This window comes from Neoarius graeffei, chromosome 8 (assembly GCF_027579695.1).
Source record: "Neoarius graeffei isolate fNeoGra1 chromosome 8, fNeoGra1.pri, whole genome shotgun sequence".
Taxonomy (NCBI): domain Eukaryota; kingdom Metazoa; phylum Chordata; class Actinopteri; order Siluriformes; family Ariidae; genus Neoarius; species Neoarius graeffei.
In genome coordinates this window covers 80019047-80045229 of record NC_083576.1, presented here as the reverse complement: position 1 = coordinate 80045229, position 26183 = coordinate 80019047, and the positions used below count along the sequence as shown (strand labels likewise).

Here is a 26183-nt window from a genome sequence, read left to right as displayed (position 1 = left end):
ACCACCTCAATCTGCTTAAACTCTGGAACGAGGAGGTCCCCGTGGCGTTGGTGTCGGTAGTTCCGGAGAAGGCGGAGCTGGGGCCGGAGGTTCAAAAAGGAACATTGGCATCACGTACCTCTCCGGTCCCCTGTGGAGACCACCTCTCCCCGACCCAACTCACGGAGGTCGCCCAGTTGCAGACCGAGTTTTCGGATGTGTTCTCGCCCCTGCCCGGTCGCACTAACCTCATAGAGCACCACATAGAGACACCCCCGGGGGTGGTAGTGCGTAGCCGCCCTTACAGGCTACCCGAACACAAAAAAAAGGTGGTTCGGGAAGAACTTCAGACCATGCTCGAAATGGGCATCGTCGAGGAGTCCCACAGTGACTGGAGCAGCCCGGTGGTCTTGGTACCCAAGGCCGACGGGTCGGTCCGGTTCTGTGTGGACTATAGAAAAGTCAACGCGGTGTCTAAATTCGACGCATACCCAATGCCTCGTATTGATGAGCTGCTCGATCGACTCGGCACTGCTCGATTTTATTCGACACTGGATTTGACGAAGGGATATTGGCAGATCCCCTTGACTCCACTATCCCGAGAAAAAACGGCCTTTTCCACACCGTTTGGTTTACACCAATTCGTCACCCTTCCGTTTGGGCTGTTTGGGGCGCCTGCGACATTTCAGCGGCTGATGGACAGAGTCCTCCGCCCTCACGCCACGTATGCGGCAGCATATTTAGATGACATCATCATCTATAGCAATGACTGGCAGCGGCACCTTGAACATCTGAGGGCCGTCCTTAGGTCGCTGAGGCGAGCGGGGCTCACAGCCAACCCAAAGAAGTGTGCGATTGGGCGGGTGGAAGTACGGTACCTGGGCTTCCACTTGGGCAACGGGCAGGTGCGTCCCCAAATTAATAAGACGGCAGCAATTGCGGCCTGCCCGAGGCCCAAGACCAAAAAGGGGGTGAGACAGTTCCTGGGGCTGGCTGGCTATTATCGTAGGTTTATACCCAATTATTCGGACGTCACCAGCCCGCTGACTGATCTCACTAAAAAGGGGGCACCAGATCCGGTCCAGTGGACGGAGCAGTGCCAGCGGGCTTTCTCAGAGGTAAAGGCTGCACTGTGTGGGGGGCCACTTCTACACTCCCCTGACTTTTCTCTCCCCTTTGTGTTGCAGACCGATGCGTCGGACAGGGGGCTGGGGGCGGTTTTGTCCCAGGAGGTGGAGGGGGAGGACCGCCCTGTCCTGTATATCAGCAGGAAGCTGTCGGTGCGTGAGGGGCGCTACAGCACCATAGAGAAGGAGTGTCTGGCCATCAAGTGGGCGGTTCTCGCCCTCCGGTACTACCTACTGGGGCGCCCTTTCACCCTCTGTTCGGACCACGCGCCCCTCCAGTGGCTCCACCGCATGAAAGATGCCAACGCGCGGATCACCCGTTGGTATCTGGCGCTCCAACCCTTTAATTTCAAGGTGGTCCACAGGCCGGGGGCGCAGATGGTCGTGGCGGACTTCCTCTCCCGTCAAGGGGGGGGGGGAGTCGGCTGCAGGCCGGACGGCCGCCCGGCCTGAGTCGGGCGGTGGGGGTATGTGGCAGCGGGGGCGTGGTCAAGCACCGGTCTGTGACAGGAGGGCGGAGTCAGGGAAGGTAAGTGGCAGAATCACGACACCTGAGAACAATTAACCTGTGTTTGTGTGTGTCTTCCCAGTGACAGCGCCCTATTTAAGGAGGGAGAGTGAGAGCAGAGGAGCTGATCTCCGGACTAGGCGCTGGCTGTGTGTGTCTGTCTGTCTAGCCCATATAAGATTGTTCACTGAAAAGTGTGGCAATAAAGCCATTTTGCAAACCTGATCTCTGTCCTGCCGTCCTCAGTGCTCCACCCACACGTAGGGAGTATTACAAGTTTACAGCTGCTCACTCATTGGTTAGGACTTCATTGCCGGGACAGAAGGCCATGGAAGTGTATGTTTATGTAGGAAGTGACAGATGAATTAACCAATCAGATTTGGATTTATAGTCGGAGGGACCAAAAATGTATCACCCTCAGCCTTTTTGAACCCCGACTCTCGCTTAACCATGCGTCAGCACGGCAGTGAAGTCACCTTCCAGCCGGTGTAGCGTTCATCAGTAGTGTTAGCGAATGTTCATAAAGTGATCAAGCCAGTGCTATCTATCGAGAGTAAGTAGCACAGGCTAACGACCGAGAAACTAAGATTTCTGTCTCCAGACTCTTCTTCCACGCTGCAAGCTCACTATCGTATTTTTCACTCAGACTTAACTATTCATTTCCCTGTGTAATTTACTTCGTTACTTTTAAAATTAACATCGAGAACTACAGACAACGGAGCGACCTGGCTGCCTGCTGCGAATCCCTTGCAAAATCCTTTACCTTGTTGCTTTTTTGGTGTGTCTAGCTAAGTTTTGGCTGAGCTCAAGTCCCAGCTCGAATAGTAACGGGTCACCACTGCATTTTAGTCATCTTTTGCCGGACTGACTGCCCCCCCCCAAGCCTTACCAGCATGATCTTTGTAGGTAGACGTCAAAGTAAAGGTTACAGTAAATGAATAAAATTTCCACATGATTTTGGTATTTGTATCTGACAGAATTATTTGTCTGGCATGCTTGAGACTGGTCTAGGCGGTTCCGATTGCTACTTGTTTTGGTTTGTTAAATCCTTGAGCTTCATCTTTGCTCGCACATTCTGCTCTCTGCTTAATGAATGTTATGCTGACTGGTAATCAGGCTTGGAGTACTCGAGTCCGACTCGTGCCCTAATTTTAAGGGCTCGTGACTCGATTTGGACTTGAACACTGATGACTCGGACTCGTGCATTAACTGCGTTAGGACTCGTAAATTGGAGACGAGGACTCTGATTTTTTCTTTATTTTTTTGTAGCATGCCATAATAATTTGACATAAGATATTTATAACTACATTAATTTTGTACTAATTTCGTGCAAGAGTGTCACACCTGCATGCCTTGGCGTGTGCATCAGATAGACTCTCGGGCGCGCTCTGGACAGCGCGTGCACCAAGCAGATAGACTCTTGCACGTGCGCCATAAACGACTTGCACCTGCACAGGATTAAGGCGCAATCAGCGCACCGATATAAAAACTGTACAAACACACTTGCTTTGCGAAGTATTGAATTGAGTTGCTGACATGTTACCGAGCCTTATTTCCTTGTTTGGTTTCCTGATTTCCTGTTTCTCGTCTTTGATTCTGCCGAGTCTACGATAGCCTGTTTGTGCCTCGCTTGACCTATTGCCCGCTTCTCCGTTTTATGATTTTGCCTGCCATTCTGGATTGTTTACCGTCTTCACTTGTATTAATAAACACGCCTTCTGCACTTACATCCGTCTCCCAACCATCTCTGACAGAATACTTCACACTCCCTGATAAAGAGAAGCACATTCACCTGTTCATACGGCATGTTCAGGAGCAAACTAATGTTAATGGTGCTGAAACAGCCACCGTCAAATGGTGCGGTTAGAGTCTTGGACTCGACTCGGATCAAAAGTTGACTCGAAATTTTCTTTCATGACTCGGACTTGAACACTGGGGACCTGAGACTGGACTCGGACTTGAGGTTTAGTGGCTCAACTACAACACTGGCAGTAATGTCTTTCTTCTTTTCATAAGACTATGATCGTGACGGGTGATGTAATGGTACATAATGTCTCTCTCTCTTCTTTCATAAAGTGGTGTAATCTACACCAGTTATAACTTAGCTTCGTCAATTAAATTATCATCGTCCAATCCCATCGCTACAACACACTCCTGAATGTGAATATATCCTCATGTTTGTCCTACAATAAACTGAGAAACATCTCTGAGCGGCCGTGTCTGTGTCAGTTCGCTTTCGGATCGATCCGTGAGGCAGCAGAGCTCTACACTACCGTTCAAAAGTTTGGGGTCACTTTGAAATGTCCTTATTTTTGAAAGAAAAGCACTGTTCTTTTCAATGAAGATCACTTTAAACTAATCAGAAATCCACTCTATACATTGCTAATGTGGTAAATGACTATTCTAGCTGCAAATGTCTGGTTTTTGGTGCAATATCTCCATAGGTGTATAGAGGCCCATTTCCAGCAACTCTCACTCCAGTGTTCTAATGGTACAATGTGTTTGCTCATTGCCTCAGAAGGCTAATGGATGATTAGAAAACCCTTGTACAATCATGTTAGCACAGCTGAAAACAGTTGAGCTCTTTAGAGAAGCTATAAAACTGACCTTCCTTTGAGCAGATTGACTTTCTGGAGCATCACATTTGTGGGGTCGATTAAATGCTCAAAATGGCCAGAAAAATGTCTCGACTATATTTTCTATTCATTTTACAACTTATGGTGGGAAATAAAAGTGTGACTTTTCATGGAAAACACAAAATTGTCTGGGTGACCCCAAACTTTTGAACGGTAGTGTACATTCCTACATCTACTTTGTCAATTGAACCTCCTTCACTACAGAGGGATCAAAACCGAACAGTGTCTTAAAGTTGTAGGGGTCAAAGTATGTTCTAAACAAGTCTCTGTGCAAGTTATTACCCCCACCAAGGAGGTTATATTTTCAGTGCGGTTTATTTGTCTGAGTCGAAACAGAATTGCTCAAAACCTACCAAGCCGATTTCCATGAAACTTGGTGGAATGGCGGAACATGGGCCAAGGAAGAACCAGTTAAATTTTGGAGTGGATCTGATTGCTGGAGCAGATCCATTAACTTGGTTTTACTTTCGCTAACGATACAAGATGCAGCATTTGGCTTTGGCGGAGGTTTGCGCTCTCCAAGTGCCCTTCTAGTTACTATAGAAGCAACTGAAATCTATAGGAACACTGAAGCTACAGTCAAAGCTGCTGACCGTCATGTTCAACAGCACTGTGGTATAATATACAGTACTTTCAACACGACTGTAATAATCATTATTATAACCCGGCTCCAAAGGAGGGGTGTGTGTGTGGTATACTGGTTTACATCTGTCTGTCCGAAACACCCCTTTTCTCAGCAAGCACAAATCATAGCCACTTGGTACTTGGTACCAAACTTCAGCTTGGGGTTCTATAGCATGTGTACCGTTTTCAGGTCTGTCGCACATTGACTTCCTGTTTACCGACTGAATGTATTTACGAAACACACGACATGGCTTTACAAAAATTTCCTAACACTTTTCTCAGCAACTACAAATCATAACTGCTTGATATTTGGTACCGAGCTTCAGCTTGGGGTTCTATACCGTGTATACCGTTTTCAGGTCTGTCGCATATCGACTTCCTGTTTACCGACTGAATGTATTTACGAAACATACCGTATAGGGTGGAATTTGACGCTATTTCAAAAAGCAAAATGCTATTTCAGAATGACAGTTTACCAGGATGCTGTTTGAAATCCCTGGGGAGAGACACTGCTCTTTACTTACTTGTTTCAGGGTTCATTATTTGTTGAAGTCAACATTCATAATAAGTGTCCTATTCCTTCGATTGCTTGCGTTCTGAGATAAGCGAGAGTGGGAGGGATACGTAAGTGAGCAGGAGCTCACAGTTGATCTTGTTTAAAATAAGGTTATACAGCTTTGTGATATAATTTAAAGCCAGTGTATCAAGGTTTGAACGTATTTTTATGTAAGATTTGGCTCAGAGATACCCCTTTCTCCACCAAATCAGTTCCAGGGCTGGTTCGGGGCCAGTGCTGGTGCTGGTTCACAACTCGTTCAACTTGTGAGCCAGCTGAGAACCAGTTTGCTTTTCCATAGCTCTGGGTGCTAAGGGGAGCCACGTCATTACGTCGATGTATACATCAGTTAAGTCGCTGTATACGTCAGTTACATCGCTGCGTTTGCATAAACCTTGGCGCGAACATCGACGCAACAACAACAAAGAGAAGAAGAAGCAGCAACAACAACAACAACAATGGATGACTTCGTATTTGTACAGGTGCTGCTTCTCGTCGCTTAAAAATGGCAACCTTTCGCGGTCTTGCTATTGTTGTCGGTCTTAACAACTCCGCCCCCCCGCTGACGTAAGCGGTTCTTTCCTCTGGCCTAGCAAAGAGTTGGTGCTAGCCTGGAACCGGTTTTTCTGGCCCCAGAGCCAGTTCTTTGTCAGTGGAAACAGAAAACTCAGTTCCAAACTAAGCACTGGCCCCGAACCAGCCCTGGAACTGCTTTGGTGGAAAAGGGGCAATAGACTACCATTACTTGCTAAATACATCAGCTATGCAGCTCCATTGCCTGATTGACATCAGACTACAATTGGGCCAGTGGAAATTCTTTCAGGAAATTCTTGCATGTGTTTTACAATGCTGCCACGCAACAATTATCCGAAGAAGTGATAATATTGCTACAGATGGAGTTAAAACTTCTGCACCCAGGTTCCCTCGAAGATACATGAAAGACAATCAATCATGCACGACAAACATAATTCAGGAAACGCAAACAAAAGACACAAAGAGACACGCATTCTCTATAAAGCACAAATAAAAAGTTGCCTTTGAGCTCAAATCAGTTGCTTTCCAGACCAAAACAGAGAGTCCAAACTCAATTATCGCTAATTACACAGGAATAACATCACGTTTTATTTCAGATACCAAACAGATACTATACCTGGAAGAGAGAAGAAGAGGTGAGAAGTCTGGTCTTGGGTATTTTTTTTTGGAAAGCCGAATAAGAGCTTGAGAGTCTTCATGTGATCATAACTGAGGTGGTTCTGAATGATGGTAGAGGTTTTTGGGTTTTTTTTTTACTACTGGTTCTCTGCTCATCTTTAGCAGAATTGTTTGGTATCTGATACGTTTCCAGTGACGGTAAGATCAAAAGAGTGGATTGAATCATTCACAGGTCAATCGTGAAGACTTTATGGCATGGCTCACCAAACAAAAAATCTCGATCCACGTGCTTCCAAATTCAAAAACGTCATCTAGAAGCAGAGCGTCAAGGCAAATGATGCTAGAATCTGATGTTTTACCACTTTTCTGAGAAGTGCTTTTCCAAAATCACATGATGCTGGAGCCAAAGCAGACACTGAAAATCAGCCTGTACCCGAGAACCACTGATGACATGAACTGTTTGTTTGCCATGAAAACAAAATTCAAGTTTATTTTAAGTAGGCGTATCAGACGCTCGCTGGCTGTGCTGTAAAAATTGTCCATGCAGGCGCTCATCTAAGTTTCCAAACCTGTCATTGCTTAACTCTTGAATATTTTCTATTGTGAATCCTCTCATTAAAAAGTTTATAATCTTCTCTGCTTTCCAAAGAAATGTATCTGGTTAAGATCTGTTCAATACTTTGGGAGTAACAGCAGGTTGAAGTTGATACACTACCGTTCAAAAGTTTGGGGTCACCCAGACAATTTTGTGTTTTCCATGAAAAGTTACACCTAAAATGAATAGAAAACATAGTCGAGACATTTTTCTGGCCATTTTGAGCATTTAATCGACCCCACAAATGTGATGCTCCAGAAACTCAATCTGCTCAAAGGAAGGTCAGTTTTATAGCTTCTCTAAAGAGCTCAACTGTTTTCAGCTGTGCTAACATGATTGTACAAGGGTTTTCTAATCATCCATTAGCCTTCTGAGGCAATGAGCAAACACATTGTACCATTAGAACACTGGAGTGAGAGTTGCTGGAAATGGGCCTCTATACACCTATGGAGATATTGCACCAAAAACCAGACATTTGCAGCTAGAATAGTCATTTACCACATTAGCAATGTATAGAGTGCATTTCTGATTAGTTTAAAGTGATCTTCATTGAAAAGAACAGTGCTTTTCTTTCAAAAATAAGGACATTTCAAAGGGACCCCAAACTTTTGAACGGTAGTGTACAACAGAGTAAAAACTCTGCTCGTGTGATGTCAGGAAACTACCGGCACTTTTCTTTTGAGTCACAGGAAAGCGGTCAGGCTCTCTCTCTCTCTCTCTCTTCTGATCGGTTTCCGACTGGATTACTCATCAATATCAATCACATAACTTTTATAGGGACGTTCTCACTGTTTCTAATGAAGGATTCAGCAAAATTTTCCGTCTGCTAGTTTTGATGTTCTGATTCACGGGAGACTTTGAAGTGAGTTTTCATAGCTTTACCTACTTATTTTTTTCAAATCAAACTGATTCAGGTAAATAAATAACTATTTTAGAATATAACGGGAGTTGTTTTGATGAAAAATATTGAGATCTTAGTGGCTGGAATGAGATTTAAAAACAACAACAACAACAGGAAGTCATGAATGCAAGAGTCAATTTCAGTTCAGTTAATGCGAATTGTTTATTGGATGTGGATCAGACGGTTTTTTTGAGGTTCGCCTTGAAAGCTGTGAATATTATCATTTACATTCTTTCATATAAACACTAGTAGGCCTGACTTTTGAGAAATACAAAGCCCTACAGAGCACAAAGAGGGTATTAGAAATAATCTTGTATTACTTTTTTATTGAGTGTACCGATTTAATGGTTTTGCCTAATTAGCATTTCATCTCATCTCATCATCTCTAGCCGCTTTATCCTTCTACAGGGTCGCAGGCAAGCTGGAGCCTATCCCAGCTGACTACGGGCGAAAGGCGGGGTACACCCTGGACAAGTCGCCAGGTCATCACAGGGCTGACACATAGACACAGACAACCATTCACACTCACATTCACACCTACGCTCAATTTAGAGTCACCAGTTAACCTAACCTGCATGTCTTTGGACTGTGGGGGAAACCGGAGCACCCGGAGGAAACCCACGTGGACACGGGGAGAACATGCAAACTCCGCACAGAAAGGCCCTCGCTGGCCACGGGGCTCGAACCCGGACCTTCTTGCTGTAAGGCGACAGCGCTAACCACTACACCACTGTGCCGCCCCTAATTAGCATAATGAAATATTAATTTGCATAATTAGTTTTTACAAATTTGGAAAACTTTGTATTCAACCATCTATGTGCCTGCCAATTTCCATGTAAATATCTTGAAAAAAAATATTAAGAAAAAAAAAACACTTGATCTCATTGGTTAATGAGGCCCATTTTGGACCATGTGATCCTCAGACAGAATATTACGGCAGTTTTCTAGAAATTAAGCCGTTTCTTCAATCATTGATTTGTAATATCTCAAGAACGGATACACACATTTTAATTCTGTAAAAAGTATGTTGTTCTGCATTCAATTCTGAAGCAATCTGGGTTGAATTTGGATTTTCACCCGATATGCCTACTTTAAGATGGTCATCAGAACAAATGAGTCAATTCAGTATCACGACTCTGAATGTATGGGCGACGTAATCAGCAGCATTTACAACAACCAGAATCGCTGTATTATGAATCCTAAGTCTAGGTTGTTCCCTCATGTTAGCTTGTACGATTTGGTGTTCAAACAGATTGAACAAAAGCTGTGATGGAGGCGTGCGTGTTTGTTCTACATTTTGCAGATCCAATGTGTGAAGGTTGAAAATTATGTCATCAAATCGAATGATACAGACTGGCTTGGCTCAGACTGGTGAAAACGGAGGCTGGTTGCTGAAATGTTTGCTGCTTCTCCAAACCAACACCGACTCCAGCACCATGAGAGGCTACAATGGGTAGTTTTGAGTAAAACATCTTTAACATTACACCACTCACCTTGACCTGCTTTGGTTGAACGAGACTGAACCAAAAACCTTCGTAATTAATAAAATAGTTAGCAAAAAAAAAAAAATCAGCATCCGAACAATACCTTATAATTGAGCAGAGAGAAAACCCGGATGTTGATTGATTTCCAGCGGCTGGTAAAACCATGCCACGCACACCATGCAAGAAGCCATTGGGAGGAAAAGAGGTGGGGTAGGTCCAAGGGGCATGGCTTTGAGGACCTTACCTAGGCTTCTGCCCCGTGAGCCACAGATAGGCGTCGTAGAGCAGAGCGGGAATGGTGTGGCTCACCGTCGTCCAGTACTGATTGGTAAACGGGTTGGAACGCAGGTTAACATTGGGCCGCCTGAACGCCTGCTCTAACGGGTTCGTCTTGAATGTCATGTTTATACAGTATTCTGCAGGGAGGCATACATACGCATAGACACACAGAAACAGGATCACGTTTTCAACTGGACACGAGTGTCAGGACGGGACAGATAGAGAGAACGAGAGAAGGAAGGAGAAAGATTGAGAGAGATGGAGAGAGAGAGAGAGAGAGAGAGAGTGCAGAACCCAGCAGGTACTGTCTGGCTTATGCATTCTCCCCGGTTCTGCAGTAAGTAACGTCAAGACAACGTCACCGTCACACGGGGTTAGACTGAGCACGAGGGGAGGAGTGGGAGGGGGGAATCAGGAAGGATGGACGGATGAAGCGATTTACCTGGGCTCCCGTCCTGTTATCCTGAGGAAGAGATCATAGAGGAATGCTGGTGCCTTGTGGCTCACAGCAATCCAGTACTGATTGATTAGATGATTGGATGTGAGATTTACATTGGGCCGCCTGAAAGCTTGCTCGAGGGGGTTCCTCTTGAAAGTGGATATAACATGGTATTCTAAGAGACAAAAGCGGGGATTCAACTGGGTGAACTCGGCACAGCAGCAAATGATCCTAAAAAGATAAAACGATATCACATGCCATTCATGGTAGGGACTGACTGATTTATCGGTTCAACCGACAGGACTCGGTGCTCGCAAAACGGAAGTGGAATTGCTCTCACGGACGACAGTCTCTCAGCAAGCTCACTTCAATACCCCATGCTCGCGAATAAATGTCTTTATTCTATCCACATTCACGTGCTCCGATTGGCTAATCTACTACCAGGCTATCAGCTCATATACCGCGAGTAGAAAAAAAACAAAAATGGCGGAGCGTGTTGCTGAATCAACCGAAGACGAAGTAAAAACTCTACTCGAAAAAAAACAAAGCCACAAAAATGGCAACAAAACATGGAATGAAAGTATTTGATAGTAAGAACGTCTTTTTTTTTCATTTTTCAAGAATTATCATTTTTCACAAATTGCTCCTGTCATTTCGTCGGTTTGTTTACATTCTTCATCTTTAAGCATAAAAATTCGTTGAATTGTTTTTAGCCTGGTTCAAAAGTTCAAAGAAGTTTGAAAATTACAGAACTGAAAATGTTCAAGGAAGAATTAAATAAAATGTCTAAAGCTGTTCTATACCTCGGCAAGACAGCAGGACGGCACTTTCTACAAAAAACAACACTAAAGCCAATCCGTGCAGCCCTCGATAGGTTTTTAAGAAGTCCGCCTAAATGGAAATGACTTTGCTGGACGTTTTTTATAAAGTTTTGCAAAAAAAGAAAAATGTTCTGTTTCTCAAAATCCAGTGAATGTGGATAGAATAAAACAGTTATTTCACTCACTCTCGTCGTACACGGCTTATAGCCGCTATCAGCTCATGTACGACCGGATTTCATGGGATAACTTAATTATTTTTTTCGCGGTCTGGTTTCTATCAAATCCTGCGCTCTGATTGGCTGGCGAGTGGGTCCGTATCCTACAGTACAGACCCCAGTTACGGACCTCTTGCGACTCACTCATTCACAACAAACATAGTAGCAATTTGTCAACATTTATTTTCGCATTTCTCAGGAGAATAGCATTAATTTTACAGCATGGATAGCGATAACGACAGTGTTCACAGCGAAAGCGAGTTTTACTACCCTGAGGAAGAAGAAATAAAAGAAAACATTTCAGGAGAAAGATAAAAACCTCTAACTGTTGCTAACGCCGAGCAAAAACATGGCTGAATCCTGAATGACTCAATTTTGTATAAATAGGGGACTACATAGGCAGCAAAATGTAGTTTTTTTCCTGCCATGGAAGTGCACTTGTATACCGAGGAGGAAGCCATTTGCATTACAGCCGTGAATGAGGATTCAAAATGGCGGCTTGGCTCGGTTTTCCCTTTCGGGCGCTCTCGTTTTCTGTTAGAATTTGGTAAAGAAAAAAATAAATATATTATTTACCAGCTTAAGGTCGGTCCGTATGGTGAAATACCGTGACCTCGGCCTTGAATACTGACCTCAGCCCAGAGGGCGTCGCTCAGTACTTTCAAGACCTCGGTCACGGTATTTCACCATACGGACCGACCTTAAGCTGGTAAATAACATACATACACACACACACACACACACACACACACACACACACACATATATATCATATATATATATATATATATATATATATATATATAGTGTGTGTGTGTGTGTATATATATATATATATATATATATATATATATATATATATATATATACACACACACACACACACCGTGTATATATATATATATATCTCAATCAATCAGTCAGGCCATAGATTATAGTTGGGTTTTTTTAAAATGTGCATGGATTGAGAAAAGATGCACTGTGTTATGTTTTATATTGGGGGGAAAAAACCTGCCATTACTATTATTATGACAAACTGAGCAATTTTACCAGGAGAAGATTCCTTCTTTTGTCATTTGTCACTGTTTTTCTTAAATCATTTTGCTCAACATCAGACAAAATTAAGGTATTTAAAGTGTTACATTAGCGACCTGAAGCTAAAAACCAACAGTGGGAAAGTAATTAAACAATAACAGAGTGCTTTAAATTTCAGGAACATGTTGCATCACAGAGTTAAAAGAAACAAAACAAAAAACGCTGCAGTTAGTGATGTATTCAGGGTAAAGTGAAAGACTTGGCTTGACTGCTATGGCCTGTTCAGATTGGCACGGCTGGGACGTGTTCACGACTTAAATGAAATCACAATACATTAACAGTATCTGTGCTATCCTTGGTGGGGTTTCATATCCTTAGCCAGGGTTTTGCCAAACAGGATTAGTGGATAACAAGGTGTTTGAAGAGTTATGGATTTTTCAGTTAAATTAGTCAAGAGCAAGTCGATCGATACTGCTGGTCGCTCTTGGTGTGTGTAATTCAACAGATCTGTGTCTATCTACAGGGCTCGACATTAACTTTTGAATCTAATTGGACAATCAAAAAGTTTTCACTTGCCCTGACTGTAACCTTTTTATTACTATGTACTTAGTCGTTTAGTGAAGAAAAAAAAAGTTATCAAAAAGCAGGTATATTTATGATCATTACGCTTTAATGATTGATAATTTTTCAACGAAACTCAAACTTTAACTCTAACAATAAATAGAAACTATTCAATGTCCCATTACGGTGCACGTGTTCGAACCCATTACCTGATCTGCAGTTTTAAGAGTTGGGATTGTCGTCTTTTTCACTTTCTTTCGATGAAAAAACAAGAGTGCCCTGAGAGCACAATATCCCCCGCTGGCAACTCTGGTAAAATGAGACTGAATTGAACGAAATTGCAATAAGCGTATTACCGACATATAACACAGAATCCTGCCAAATTTCGTGAAATTCCTCCAAAAATTGTGGGAGGAGTTGATTTCAGAAGGTGACCACGCTTCCCGGGACTGACGGACTTTCGGCCAGCGGAGGATAATAAAAATTGTGAGGGAAGTTGATTTCAGAAAGCAAGCACACCTTGATGAAATTACCAAAGTACAAGTTTGTTAATAATCGAGGGCGTAACTCTGGGAAAATCTTCCCAAATTAAACAAAATTTCAATATGCGTATTACCGTCATACAACAAGGCCTTCTGCCAAGTTTCGAGAAATTCGTCCGAAAATTGTGAGAGGAGTTGATTTCAGAACGTGAGCGCCCTTCCCAGGATGGATGGACATCGCTACGACATAATCCGCCTTTGGGCCTTTCGGCTAGCGGGGGATAAAAAAAATGAAAGAAAACATGCTTTCGGACGTGCCAAAGTTTTGGGTGACAGAATCCCGTTGTGAATGAAAATAAACCGTGAGTTCGGAACTGTTGTAAAACTCCCGTGAAATACTGTAGTTTACGACATTTGTGATGGTTAATGTTAACGTGAACCATCCAAAAGAAAGAAAATGAACGTCCAAATAAAATGAAGATTCACCATAGATTTATTTTATTGAGGTATTTAATCGCTATTTCTCTGATTTCGGGGAGTCTAATAATCTATGAATAGATATTACGACGTGGTTATTTTACCTGCTGTACTCGCCTTCCCAAAAATTTCTGAGGGGATTGAACTAGTCTTGTTGGAACTTTATTGATGTAACTCTTGAATAGTTCCTATAAAAATAGTCATTTAACATATATTCAACTCGTCCGGTCAAACGGGCAGATGCGGATTTGACTTATCCAGACCAAACCTTTGGTTGTCCCGGACAGTCGGATTAATGTCGAGCCCTTATTATTAAATCTTCTTAACTGTATCAGATACCATAGGTTTTTGATGCGTTATAATGGGTGAGAGTCGGGACAATGGGGCTTTGCTCACATTTCATGAATGCCTTTTCATTTGTTGATCAGACGCTACGTTCACACTGCAAGGCTTAATGCTCAATTCCGATTTTTTTGTGAAATCCGATTTTTTTGTGAGGTCGTTCACATTAACAAATATATGCGACTTGTATGTGATCCTCAGTATGAATGAAAAGCGACCTAAAAGTGTTCCGCATGCGCATTGCAGGATACGACGACGTCACACGCAGTGAGCATGGCCAGTGTTTACGGAAGTAAAACCGCCCGGTTGCGGTATGACTCATCCAATCTAGCTTGAATAGCTGCATCCCCCCAAATGGAAATCAGCTCCCTAACCTCTGCGTCCTTCCATTGAGAAGATTCAGAACCTTCACAGCCCGAAGCGTCCCTCGCATTGATGTCATGCGCAGGGGCGCAGATACGTTTTTTGAACTGGGGGGGACAAAAAACTGGGGGGGACAAAGCTGCCAGCAAACCAACCCCAACCCCAATATGCCTGTCAAACTTGTTGTTAGTAACCATAGCAACCAAGCTCGAGCTCGCAACCTGTGCAGTCTGCGCAGCTCAACCAACCGAATATCAGTCTTTGTTTTATGTGAGTGGTTGCAACTATGTATACACTGCTGTGCACCTCAATAAACCGAATGGTAATTAGTCTTTTGATTTTTCCGTGAGGTTTGCCTTATGCAAAGAAAGACAGCATAGACGTTTTTTCCTCCCTATAAGTGGGGGGGACCGAACGAGGTGAATTTAAATCTGGGTGGGACGAGTCCCCCCCTCTATCTGCGCCCGTGATTATGCGCCATGTTGTTGTAACTTTTTTTGAGAGACCCGCCGCCGACTTCAGCGCAGAATAGTGACGTTTGTGGCTTGTTGATGACGTGTAAGTCGGATGAATGCGACCTGGCGGTTCAGACTGAAGTCGCATATGAAAAGATCGGATAGGAATCGGAATTAGGACCACATATCCAAACGGCCTGGGTCGGATTTGAAAAAATCGGATCTGTGTCGTTCATATTGTCAATAAAAGATCGGATACAGGTCACATATGGGCGAAAAGATCGGATTTGAGTCACTTCAGCCTGCAGTGTGAACGTAGCCTAATGGTGTGCGTTTTAGATTTCAACTTGGCTGTTAGAACAAACTGTAACTCTGAGGAGATCTGTAGCAATCATCCTCTCATCCTAGCATCTCGTCCAGTGATCCAACCCTCTCCAGAATGCAAGCTTGCACGTAGTCGATGGTGTTTATAAACATCCCTGGCTGTTAATGGCTCTTTACTTGCCCACGCTTCTTGAGTGGGCAAGTAAAGAACTGCAAGTCAGCCCAAGAAATCAGAATGGATTAGGAGTAGGTTCACCACCTCTGGTCTTTTTAAAGAAAATGAAACGATAATATAATATAAGCTTTTGTTTGCGCCATCCATACCAGATTAACAAACATGAACACATTTCTGGACTTCTGTGGAACCGAGTGGCAGAGAACTTCCAAGGGTTGTGAGAAAAATACACAGAATGGTATCAAGGGCTGATTTCTTTCTAGACCACACTGTAGACTCATGTGGCGTATCAGTGACCGTCATGTCAGCTGATTACAGAGTGACGGACTTCCTGGTTTTGATCTCCAGTTGGGCTGATGTTTATAACTTGTCATGGTCAGCGATTGAGGAAGCGAGTGTGAAACACAACCACTAGTGGAATGAATATAAGGAATCGTGTCTAGCATGGAAATGTAATTTACAGCAGTCGATGTGCTAAAACCAAAGAACGGTTCATACCAACTTCACCCCAGTGAAAGGGGTTGATTGTGCCGGTTGTGCAGTTGTACACCAACAAACTTTTTGGCCTGCAAACAAAAAGAGACACACGTTGTCAAACAAGGAAGCGTAGATACTAATACTGTCTGAATGAATATCGCTCTTGGAATATTACTCATATTTCTACAATACTTGCACAGCTAAAAGGGAAAAAACAAAAAACCTTGCAATGGTTAAGATCCCATGTTCTACCGGTACTTTCGCCAGCTATGCTAAGTCTACTGAAATATATTTTCTATTTTTGTTCTGTTAGTCATGTCTCGTTCAGATATGAATACAGAATGAATATCTGGAGCATTAAAGCGACAGCACTGTGAAACATCCCAGCTGATTTACGTGAGCTGTTGGCACACTGACCTGGCGTGTTTCTGTGAGCCTGAGTACCAAGCGGCAGCCAGAGTCGTGTTTATGACCACGTCGACTGGCACGAGGTCAGCTACAGCGCTGTTAGAGGCTCTCATGGTGCGTAGGATGCCTTTCCCTGCCTGCATAAATACAACAGCTTCACCATAACAGCAGGAAAATAAAATGAAGTAAAAAATCTCACACACACTTCTGACAATATTTAACCATTATTCGCTGAAGGCGAAGTGAATAAGCGAGACGAAGTTGAGGTGATTATTAACTGAGCACGAGGTCTTTATGGGAAAATATCAGACCGAGGTCTTGAGAGTACAAAAAGACAGAGGTCTGATGTTTTCCCGTAAAGAGCGAGCAGGCGATGTTAATAAGGAGTTTATCATATGGCTTTTTTATTCCTAAGATTAAAATAGACAGTCATTATAATGACGCGTGGCTAGTGGTTTCAAAACTGAATTTATTTCTCCACTCGAGTAATACATGACGAATGTTCTGAGAAAGATAAAAATATAATCTACATTGGTTTAATTTTCAACAAAATGATGCTAAGGCACCTTAGAAAGAAAGTCTGGAATCCGTATCTAGCAACAAAAAAAATCTCTCTCTCGCTCTCCCTCACACACACACACACACACACTTCTGACAATATGATACGTCATCAAATCATCGCAGACACTTTTATACAATTTTACAATAATAATAATAATAATAATAATAATAATAATAATGATGGTGGTGGTTATGGTGATGAAAGAAGAACCCTATGTGGTGGTGATGATGCAGACGACAAGGATAATGATAGTAATGGTGTTGAAGATAATGGTGATGATGATAATGATAGTGACGATAACGACAGTGGGAATGATGATGATGATGATGATGATGATTGTGTTGGTAATGATGACAGTGATGATAACGATGACTGATGACAGTGACTGTGATGAAGCCAACAATGATGATAATAGTGACGTAATGATGGTGATGACACTGATGGTAATGATGATGGTGATGTGATGATGATAATTGTGATGGCAATGATAGTGATGTGATGATAAAGATGATAGTGATGGTAATGATAATAATGTGATGATGAACATGATAGTGATGATAGCGATGATGACGATGGCGACGATAATAACATTAATGTGATGATGAATATGATAGTGATGATGACAATGATGGTGACAATAATGATATTAATGTGATGAAGATGACCGTGATAATGAATATAATGATAGCGATGGTAATGATAGTGATGTGAGGATAAAGATGATAGTGATGGTTATGATAGTGATGATGAAAATGACAGTGATCATTATGATAGTGATGATGGCGGCAATGATGATATTAATGTGATGATGGCAGTGATGATGAATATGATGATAGTGATGGTAATGAGATGATGATAGTGATGGTAAGGATGATGATGATTGTGATAGTGATGGCAATGATGAGATGATGAAGATGATAGTGATGATGGTAATGTTGATGTGATGATGAAGATGACCGTGATGGTATTGATGGTGATGCGATGATGATGACGACCGTGATGGTATTGATGGTGATGCGATGATGATGACGACCATGATGGTAATGATGGTGATGCGATGATGATGATGACTGTGATGGTAATGATGGTGATGCGATGATGATGACGACCATGATGGTAATGATGGTGATGCGATGATGATGATGACCGTGATGGTAATGATGGTGATGCGATGATGAAGATGACTGTGATGGTAATGACGGTGATGCGATGATGAAGATGATAGTGATGGTAATGGTGATGCGATGATGAAGATGACAGTGATGGTAATGATGGTGATGCGATGATGAAGATGACCGTGATGGTAATGATGATGATGCGATGATGATGACGACCATGATGGTAATGATGGTGATGCGATGATGAAGATGACCGTGATGGTAATGATGGTGATGCGATGATGAAGATGACAGTGATGGTAATGATGGTGATGCGATGATGATGACCGTGATGGTATTGATGGTGATGCGATGATGAAGATGACCGTGATGGTATTGATGGTGATGCGATGATGAAGATGACCGTGATGGTAATGATGATGATGCGATGATGATGACGACCATGATGGTAATGATGGTGATGCGATGATGAAGATGACCGTGATGGTAATGATGGTGATGCGATGATGAAGATGACCGTGATGGTATTGATGGTGATGCGATGATGAAGATGACCGTGATGGTATTGATGGTGATGCGATGATGAAGATGACCGTGATGGTAATGATGGTGATGTGATGATGAAGATGACCGTGATGGTAATGATGGTGATGCGATGATGAAGATGACAGTGATGGTAATGATGGTGATGCGATGATGAAGATGACCGTGATGGTAATGATGGTGATGCGATGATGAAGATGACCGTGATGGTATTGATGGTGATGCGATGATGAAGATGACCGTGATGGTATTGATGGTGATGCGATGATGAAGATGACCGTGATGGTAATGATGGTGATGTGATGATGATGATGACCGTGATGGTAATGATGGTGATGCGATGATGAAGATGACCGTGATGGTATTGATGGTGATGTGATGATGAAGATGACCGTGATGGTGATGACAGTGATTATGAATATGATGGTAATGATAGTGATGTTGTGATGAAGATGATAGTGATTACGAATATGATGATGGTAGTGATGATGAAGATGATAGTGATGGTAATGACAGTGATGAGATGATGATGATAGTGATGGTGATGGCAACAATGATGATGACAGTAATGATCATGATGGTGATGATGATAGTGATGATGATAACAGATGTTGATGATCATAGTGATGGTGATGACAGTGACAATGATGATGATGGTGAAGATAAAGATGACAATAGTGAAGGTGATGATGGCAACAATGATGATAGTGAGGGTAATGATGATGGTGAAAATGGTGGCAATAATAATAATGATAGTAAATGATAATGACAGCGAGGGTGGTGATGATGATGATGCACTTACAGCAATGAATATTCCACTCGGTCCATTGAAATTATCTATCCAGCCCTGGTGCGGAAAACAAGTGGTGGTTCAGCACACAGTATTACACTAGTGATATAAAAATATAACACTTCAGTGAAGTGACAATATTACACTAGTGATGAGAGAATATAAAACTAGTGATAATGTTAGCGAGTAGATTACAGTAGTGTGAGAGATATTTACAGGGAAGGGCTCCTTCCAGCTGGCTCCTACTATAGAAGGCCGGACGATGGCCACGTTAAGGTTCCCACACTCCTGCTGCACCAGGTACTCGGCCAGGGCTTTGGTGTACGTGTACGTGTTGGGTCGCTCACCGAGCAGCTTCGGAGTCATCAGACTGACCAGCTTATCGTCCATCCACCTGCACATAAACACATGACACAATTAGGCTGCAGATACAGTCTCGCACTACTGTAAACTTTTAAAAATTGTTTAACGTTACACTGGCTGTCAGTTTTCATTTTCACACTCCAAGAAGTTAAAAAGCCTTCGTAGGCTATTTGTCAAACACTCTAAAATGTTCAACAGACAAACCTGCACCCTGTAAGGAATAAAACACTAATTATAATTAGGGTGTGGTGTGGTGTGATGTAGCCACCACAGCGTTGTTTTTTTTTCCTCTCTTTGTTCTTTGTAACAGAACGTTTCAAAGTGTCGTAATCTTCTTGTGACACAGAAATTCGCCAAGGCCATTATTAAAAAAATGTTCTGTTTCCGGTCCACCAGCCGGGTGAGTGCCGTTTGTGCGGTTGAAATTTTTTTTTTTAATGCCGGTTTTTCGACATTTTTTTCGGGTTCATAAATCTAAAATCGAACTTGACATTTACGCATTCCGCGCAGAATATAGAATGGAATCAGCTCTGCGCATGCGCCGTGCGGCACAAAAAAATGGCAGCCACCATGAAGGAAGGAGATCCGGAGTTTCCAAACATTTGCTTAAGTGTGAAATCGCAAAATTTTATTCTAGCGAACAACAAAACAGTAAAGATTCAGAAAAACAAATCATTCAGTGATCATTTTAATAGTGTAATTTCATCCGAACTCGGCCTAACGCTCGATTTAGAACTACAAAAAGTCCGTGTGTCGGACCATCACAAACCGTTACTGTAAAATTCGTTTGATCTTGATCCATCCGAGACGTTACAAACAGCTTTTGAGTTTTGTTATGCGAAATTCATTACCTACTTTGTTAATGACCCTGACAGATCTGTAGGAGAACAGTCCCTAAAACGTGGACCTAAAAACACAGCTGCAGCTGCAAGAGCAGCAAAAAAATCTAAAAAAAAATAAGCATGTTCAAGTTTATTTACATTGAGGTTAAAATTTGTTTACACTGAAGTTTTGCTTGTCATAGTTTCAAAGAACAAAAACCTGAAAACATTGGTAAATGATCAGTTTCTTTGCACTCTTACATAAAAATTCTGAATGTCAAACGAGTGCAGTGCAGTACAAAGTTTAGTGTTCAAAACATTTTAAGTACCTTTTGTAAAAGTTCTGCAAATGTTGCAGTCAGCATTTAAAATGCTAACAAAGTTTTTGTACAAGTTTCAGTTGATTAAACCGTCATATTTTATTAACTGTGTCTGCTTTTGTAATAAAAAAAAGTACTGAAAGAAAAAGCAAACACAGCATTGCGATTTCTTATCCATCCATATATGTGTCAGATCACAGAATCCAGGGACACATGTCGGCCCGGGGGCATTTTGAGTTATTGACAGATTCAGAAAGTACAGTTTCTAAGCTTTCCAATGATGCCTTCCATGTGGAGATCTGACAATATTTGAAGAATGTGTGGCCTTTTGAAAGTGCATACCTCTTAAAACAGGAAAGGGAGAAAATCGCCCTCAAAGTTTTCCATCTCAGCTACTCTGGGTGCAGGGCGGGCACATAATGGTGCTCATCTGCATGACATTAAGGAAAGCCCTACCCCCTACGAGCTAGCACGATGCTACTTTCATGTAAACAAAGATCACCACGTCAATTTTCCTTCCATGCAAAGTATGCCCAACACAATTATGAAGTACAAAAATAAGTCCTAAAGTATACTTTAACGTTTTGTGGTTGAAAAATTACTCACACCATTAGAAAGACAGCACGATGATGACACAACTAACACAACGCTAGTTTCATGTAAAGCCTCGGTCACAACCGGCCGTACCGTGCTCCTACGGCCGGTCTACATGCAAGAAACGCACGGAGGGCGCGTGTGAAACGCACGAGAGCGCGCGTGTGATGTGCTGATTTTCGAGCCGCAGACCGGCCGCAGAGGTTCTTTGTCATGTCAAACAAACTCTACGGGCGCTTACGTTTTTTTCAGGTTGCAAGACAAACTTACGGCCAACGCGCGTCTTTCTCCGTGAACAAAAAAAAACGCAGCAATTTGGGAAATGCCAAAAATCACACGGCCAAAAAATCGTACGTCCGGTTGTGACCTAGGCTTAACCAAACCACAACACTCTCCGTTACATGCAAAAATAACCACACAGCCTTAGATTAATAAACTCACCCCATCAGAAAGAGAAACGGCGCCTTGCACACACCAATGCCTCCGATGGAATGTAATCCTAGAACGGTCCGTGTATCATCCGATCATTCAAGTATTCCATTCAATCTGGAAAATGAGGTTGCGTTTTTTTTGCTAGAAATGGTCATCTCCGATGTAAATACCGTGTGTCTGTTTGCTTTGCGGTGTTTCAGCTCCTCTGCGCTCTGTTTAGCTTCCTCATTCCATAGTGAAATTACACGCCTGTATGCAGCTTAAGTAGCCACGAGCTCAGCTCGTATCATACAGCTGATTCACGAAAAAAAAAAAAACCAAAAGACTTAAATCATCATGTGAATGACCCATATGGTAATTTACCCATACCCCCCAGCAGGCTACAGTCCTGACAAAAACGAGACAATTTGCAACAAAAAAATTTATGCTTTTCCAACAAAACAATCTATTATCTGAAATACTGATTGCATTCTTCAAGATCTCAACTTGCACATGATGGAAAAAAACGAAAATCACAAATTAAAAAAAAAAATGCTTCTTTTGCGATTATCTCGGATTCGTTTCGGCCGACATGCGTCCCTGGATTTGGTGAGGGGTCACATATATACTGTATATATATATATATATATATATATATATATATATATATATATATATATATATATCCCTCCCTCCCTACTGAAAATTTTTTTGCTCACCCGGTGGACAGGGAATGGATTTTTTTTTAAGGATGGCCCAATGCTGAAATTTTTTTTTATTCAATAAACAAACAAATGACCCTTACACTTTTTATCCTTTTATAGTTACATTTAATATTGTGGAATATCCTAAAACATGTTCATTCCTATCATCATCATTTGTGTTAGAACAGCTATAACTGTACATCTAAAAATGTCAAGTTACTGAGAAACCGTAAACTCATCTGGCCTGAAGCCTTTACTCTGTTGGAAAACGTCGCAGCTGGAGCGGCATTCAGAACTACTGTAACAGAAAACTGACACTTTTCGACCAATCAGAATCAAGAATCCGACAGCTCTGTGGTATCAGATTAATCAGGGTTTCAGAGCTGTAATACTCGTTGAAAATACTCACTCCAGTGTGTCAATGAGCTTCCTGTAGTCTACGGGTGGTGGATAGACGATCTCCTCGATGAGCTCTCGGTCACAGTGAGCGTATGCTGTGGAGATGTGAATAAACACCTCCAGGTGCTTCATCCCGTGGGCCAGACTCAACATCTTCTGTGTGGCCAGCACGTTCAGCTGCATGGCATCTCTGAGTGACGCATGCATACGACAGCGTCAATTCAAAACCTAAGTACTAATCACATCCTGATCCAATGCGTCAAATAAACTCTGGGACATTAACATCACTTCCTGGGAAGAAAACCAGTTCGCTAAGCTTTTCTAAAACTCATCCTCATGAACCTGAAGAAGAGTGAATACAGAAGAGTACCTGAGTGGGTTCGAATCAAAAACTAAACACACACAAAACCAACAGTGGTTGAAGGCTGCTCTGGATACAACATTCTACAAACACTAAACGTAGCAACGGCACAAAAGGTGCAGTTGCAGGATGATTTTTCTCTCATGTGGGTTGATAAAGTGGTCAGAAATAAAATCTGTAAGGAAATATAGAAAGTATTAAAAGACAAGCGCCAGTTCTCCAGTCTTGAATGCAACAACCAGTCCTTGCTAGAACCAGAAGATTTAACACCCCGTACCCTCCCCCATCTTATCCACACTATTTTCACATTGATTATAAGCTACTACTAAGGACCGAAAAGCACTGAATGGCTGCGCACAACAGCACCCGAGCAGTCTTTTGGTCTTTAACGACCCGCTGTGCCCGAGTCAACCAAAAGGTGCAGGCTCTTTTTTAGGACCTAGAACAGTGTTTCGCAAAGTGTGGTCCGCGAGAGACCTCAAGTGGTCCGCGAGGTGATCTACAAATGTAGTCAGCGTTTTCAAGATAAGCTACCGTATGCTTTGTAACGTTATTAGAAAGTTAAATCTATCCAATCTTGTTTTTAACGGCAATCAAACGGGCCTGTAATTTTAGTCTGGCTAACGCGACTTCAAAGCTCTACAAGCTATTGGTCTGGCCAAGATATTAAGCCCAAGCGTTTCCCAGAGCCCGTGGTTGACCCGCCTCCCTGAAATGCCTCAGTTTGCTACTGGTCGAAGCCAGAAAAGGCTGTGACGAAGCTTAAACCAATCACATCACTCTTTCCTCTGACGTATGCGACGCGACGGGGCTAACTGGTAGATTAAACTCTTACCGAAGCCGGTCGGGAGCAAGGCGAAAACGTCCTTCCTTTCAATAAATACCTCCAGGGCTGCTCTTTGCTCCGTTTTCAATGAGAACTTGCTCCATGTTCGTAATGTTTCTAGTGAATGAAGTGCTTCCGGCATAGATTCTGTAAACAATTTACGGCTTCCGGTCGCAGTTCTACTACGTCAGTGCCTTGAACACGCCTCTACCCAGGGCCGTTGGAGATGCTCAAAGTTGATTGGTTCCCGATTTTTCGGGAGCTTGGAAGAGCTGTAGATAGCCTGCCTGGCCAGACTAAGCTCGCAACAAGCCCTTGTGTTGCGTCACGCTTAGGATGGGCGGGCCCAGGCTACTGTAATTTCATCATTATTATTATTTAAAAAGTGTTCTGCATCTGAATTTGCACCACATAAAACTTGTAGTGTGCACGTGCTCTTATTCCACCTCTCGTCCCTAGGCAACAGTCACCTCACAAATCTCTGCCTCACAGGCAAACAGGCAGGCAGACCTGAAAACAAGCAAACGAAAATTCTGAACATATAATAGGCTAATCCTAACTAGCTCGTGTTCGTGGCGATTTTTTTAACTTACTGAAAGTGAAACAACAAGGATGGAGAAGTGGCTGACAGGTTCAGTTAAGAGGAAACAACCTGACACTACCGACACAAGCATCAATAAGGAGAAAATGCAAAGAAAAGAAGATTCAGTTAGCACTGAGTCCCCAACACAGGAAGAACAAGAAAAATAAGCTCGGCAGACTAAACCAACGGCAAAGGTGAAAAGAAAATACCACAATGAATATCTAAAGTTGGGATTTTTCTGGACTGTACACATCTCTGTATGGTCTGTGTGTGTGTGTGTGTGTGTGTGTGTGTGTGTGTGTGTGTTGTGTGGGGCGGGGGGTGTTGACAGGTGGTCCCTGAATTTTTTTTTTGGGACAAAGTGGTCCTTGGTCTGAAAAAGTTTGAGAAACACTGACCTAGAATAATGATGACTACAGCAGTGCAGAGGGGAACTGTCAGGGCCTTCTAAGCCTTCAGAGAAGACCCAAAAATATCAGCATTTCAAATGTTATATTTAATTTCTTTCATTCTTTAAGTGCTTTCATTTTTTTCCATTATAATTATTCTCTTCTAATTCGGCCTCAATTTCTTTCAAATTTGCTTCAGAAATGAAAGGGTTACAGTCCTAAAAACATGAACACTCAGGTCGCCGACCCCCCCACAGGGGACTTTTAGGACTGTTAGTAAACACACATCTAAAGCTCTGCGAGTTTTTGTGCTAGAAACATTCAAGTAACACCACTAGAAACCTTGAATATTCTATTTTTCAAATATATATATATATTTTTTCGCAGTCCGGTTTCCATCAAATCCTGCGCTCCCGCTGGCGAGCGGGTCCGTATCCTACGGTACGGACCCCAGTTACGGACCCCGGTTACAGACCTCTGGCGACTCGCTCGTTCACAACAACAAACAGTAGCATTTTTGTCAACATTTATCTTTTTTTTATATAAGATTTATTTATAAGATTATCAAAAATATTATAAATGTTTGCCAGCATTTCTCAGGATAATAGCATTAATTTTACAGCATGGATAGCGATAACGACAGTGTTCACAGCGAAAGCGAGTTTTACTGCCCTGAGGAAGAAGAAATAAAAGAGAACATTTCAGGAGAAAGCTAAAAACCTCTAACTGTTGCTAACGCCGAGCAAAAACATGGCTGAATCCTGAATGACTCAATTTTGTATAAATAGGGCACTACATAGGCGGCAAAATGTAGTTTTTTTCCTGCCATGGAAGTGCACTTGTATACCAAGGAGGAAGCCATTTGCATTACAGCCGTGAATGAGGATTCAAAATGGCGGCTCGGCTCGGTTTTCCCTTTCGGGCGCTCTCGTTTTCTGTTAGAATTTGGTAAAGAAAAAAATAAACATATTATTTACCAGCTTA

General features: G+C 42.5%; 1 protein-coding gene across 1 annotated transcript in view; it reads right to left on the bottom strand.

The window, feature by feature from the left end:
• far1 (fatty acyl CoA reductase 1) overlaps positions 1–26183 on the bottom strand; it is a 94985-nt gene that overhangs the window by 24018 nt on the left and 44784 nt on the right. Inside the window, exons 4-9 of the mRNA XM_060928307.1 lie at positions 23051–23230; positions 19645–19822; positions 19441–19485; positions 16425–16552; positions 16029–16096; positions 10284–10455 (exon numbers count right to left, since the gene is read on the bottom strand). Coding sequence (XP_060784290.1) covers positions 10284–10455; positions 16029–16096; positions 16425–16552; positions 19441–19485; positions 19645–19822; positions 23051–23230 — 771 coding nt within the window. The remainder of the gene's footprint in view (positions 1–10283; positions 10456–16028; positions 16097–16424; positions 16553–19440; positions 19486–19644; positions 19823–23050; positions 23231–26183) is intronic.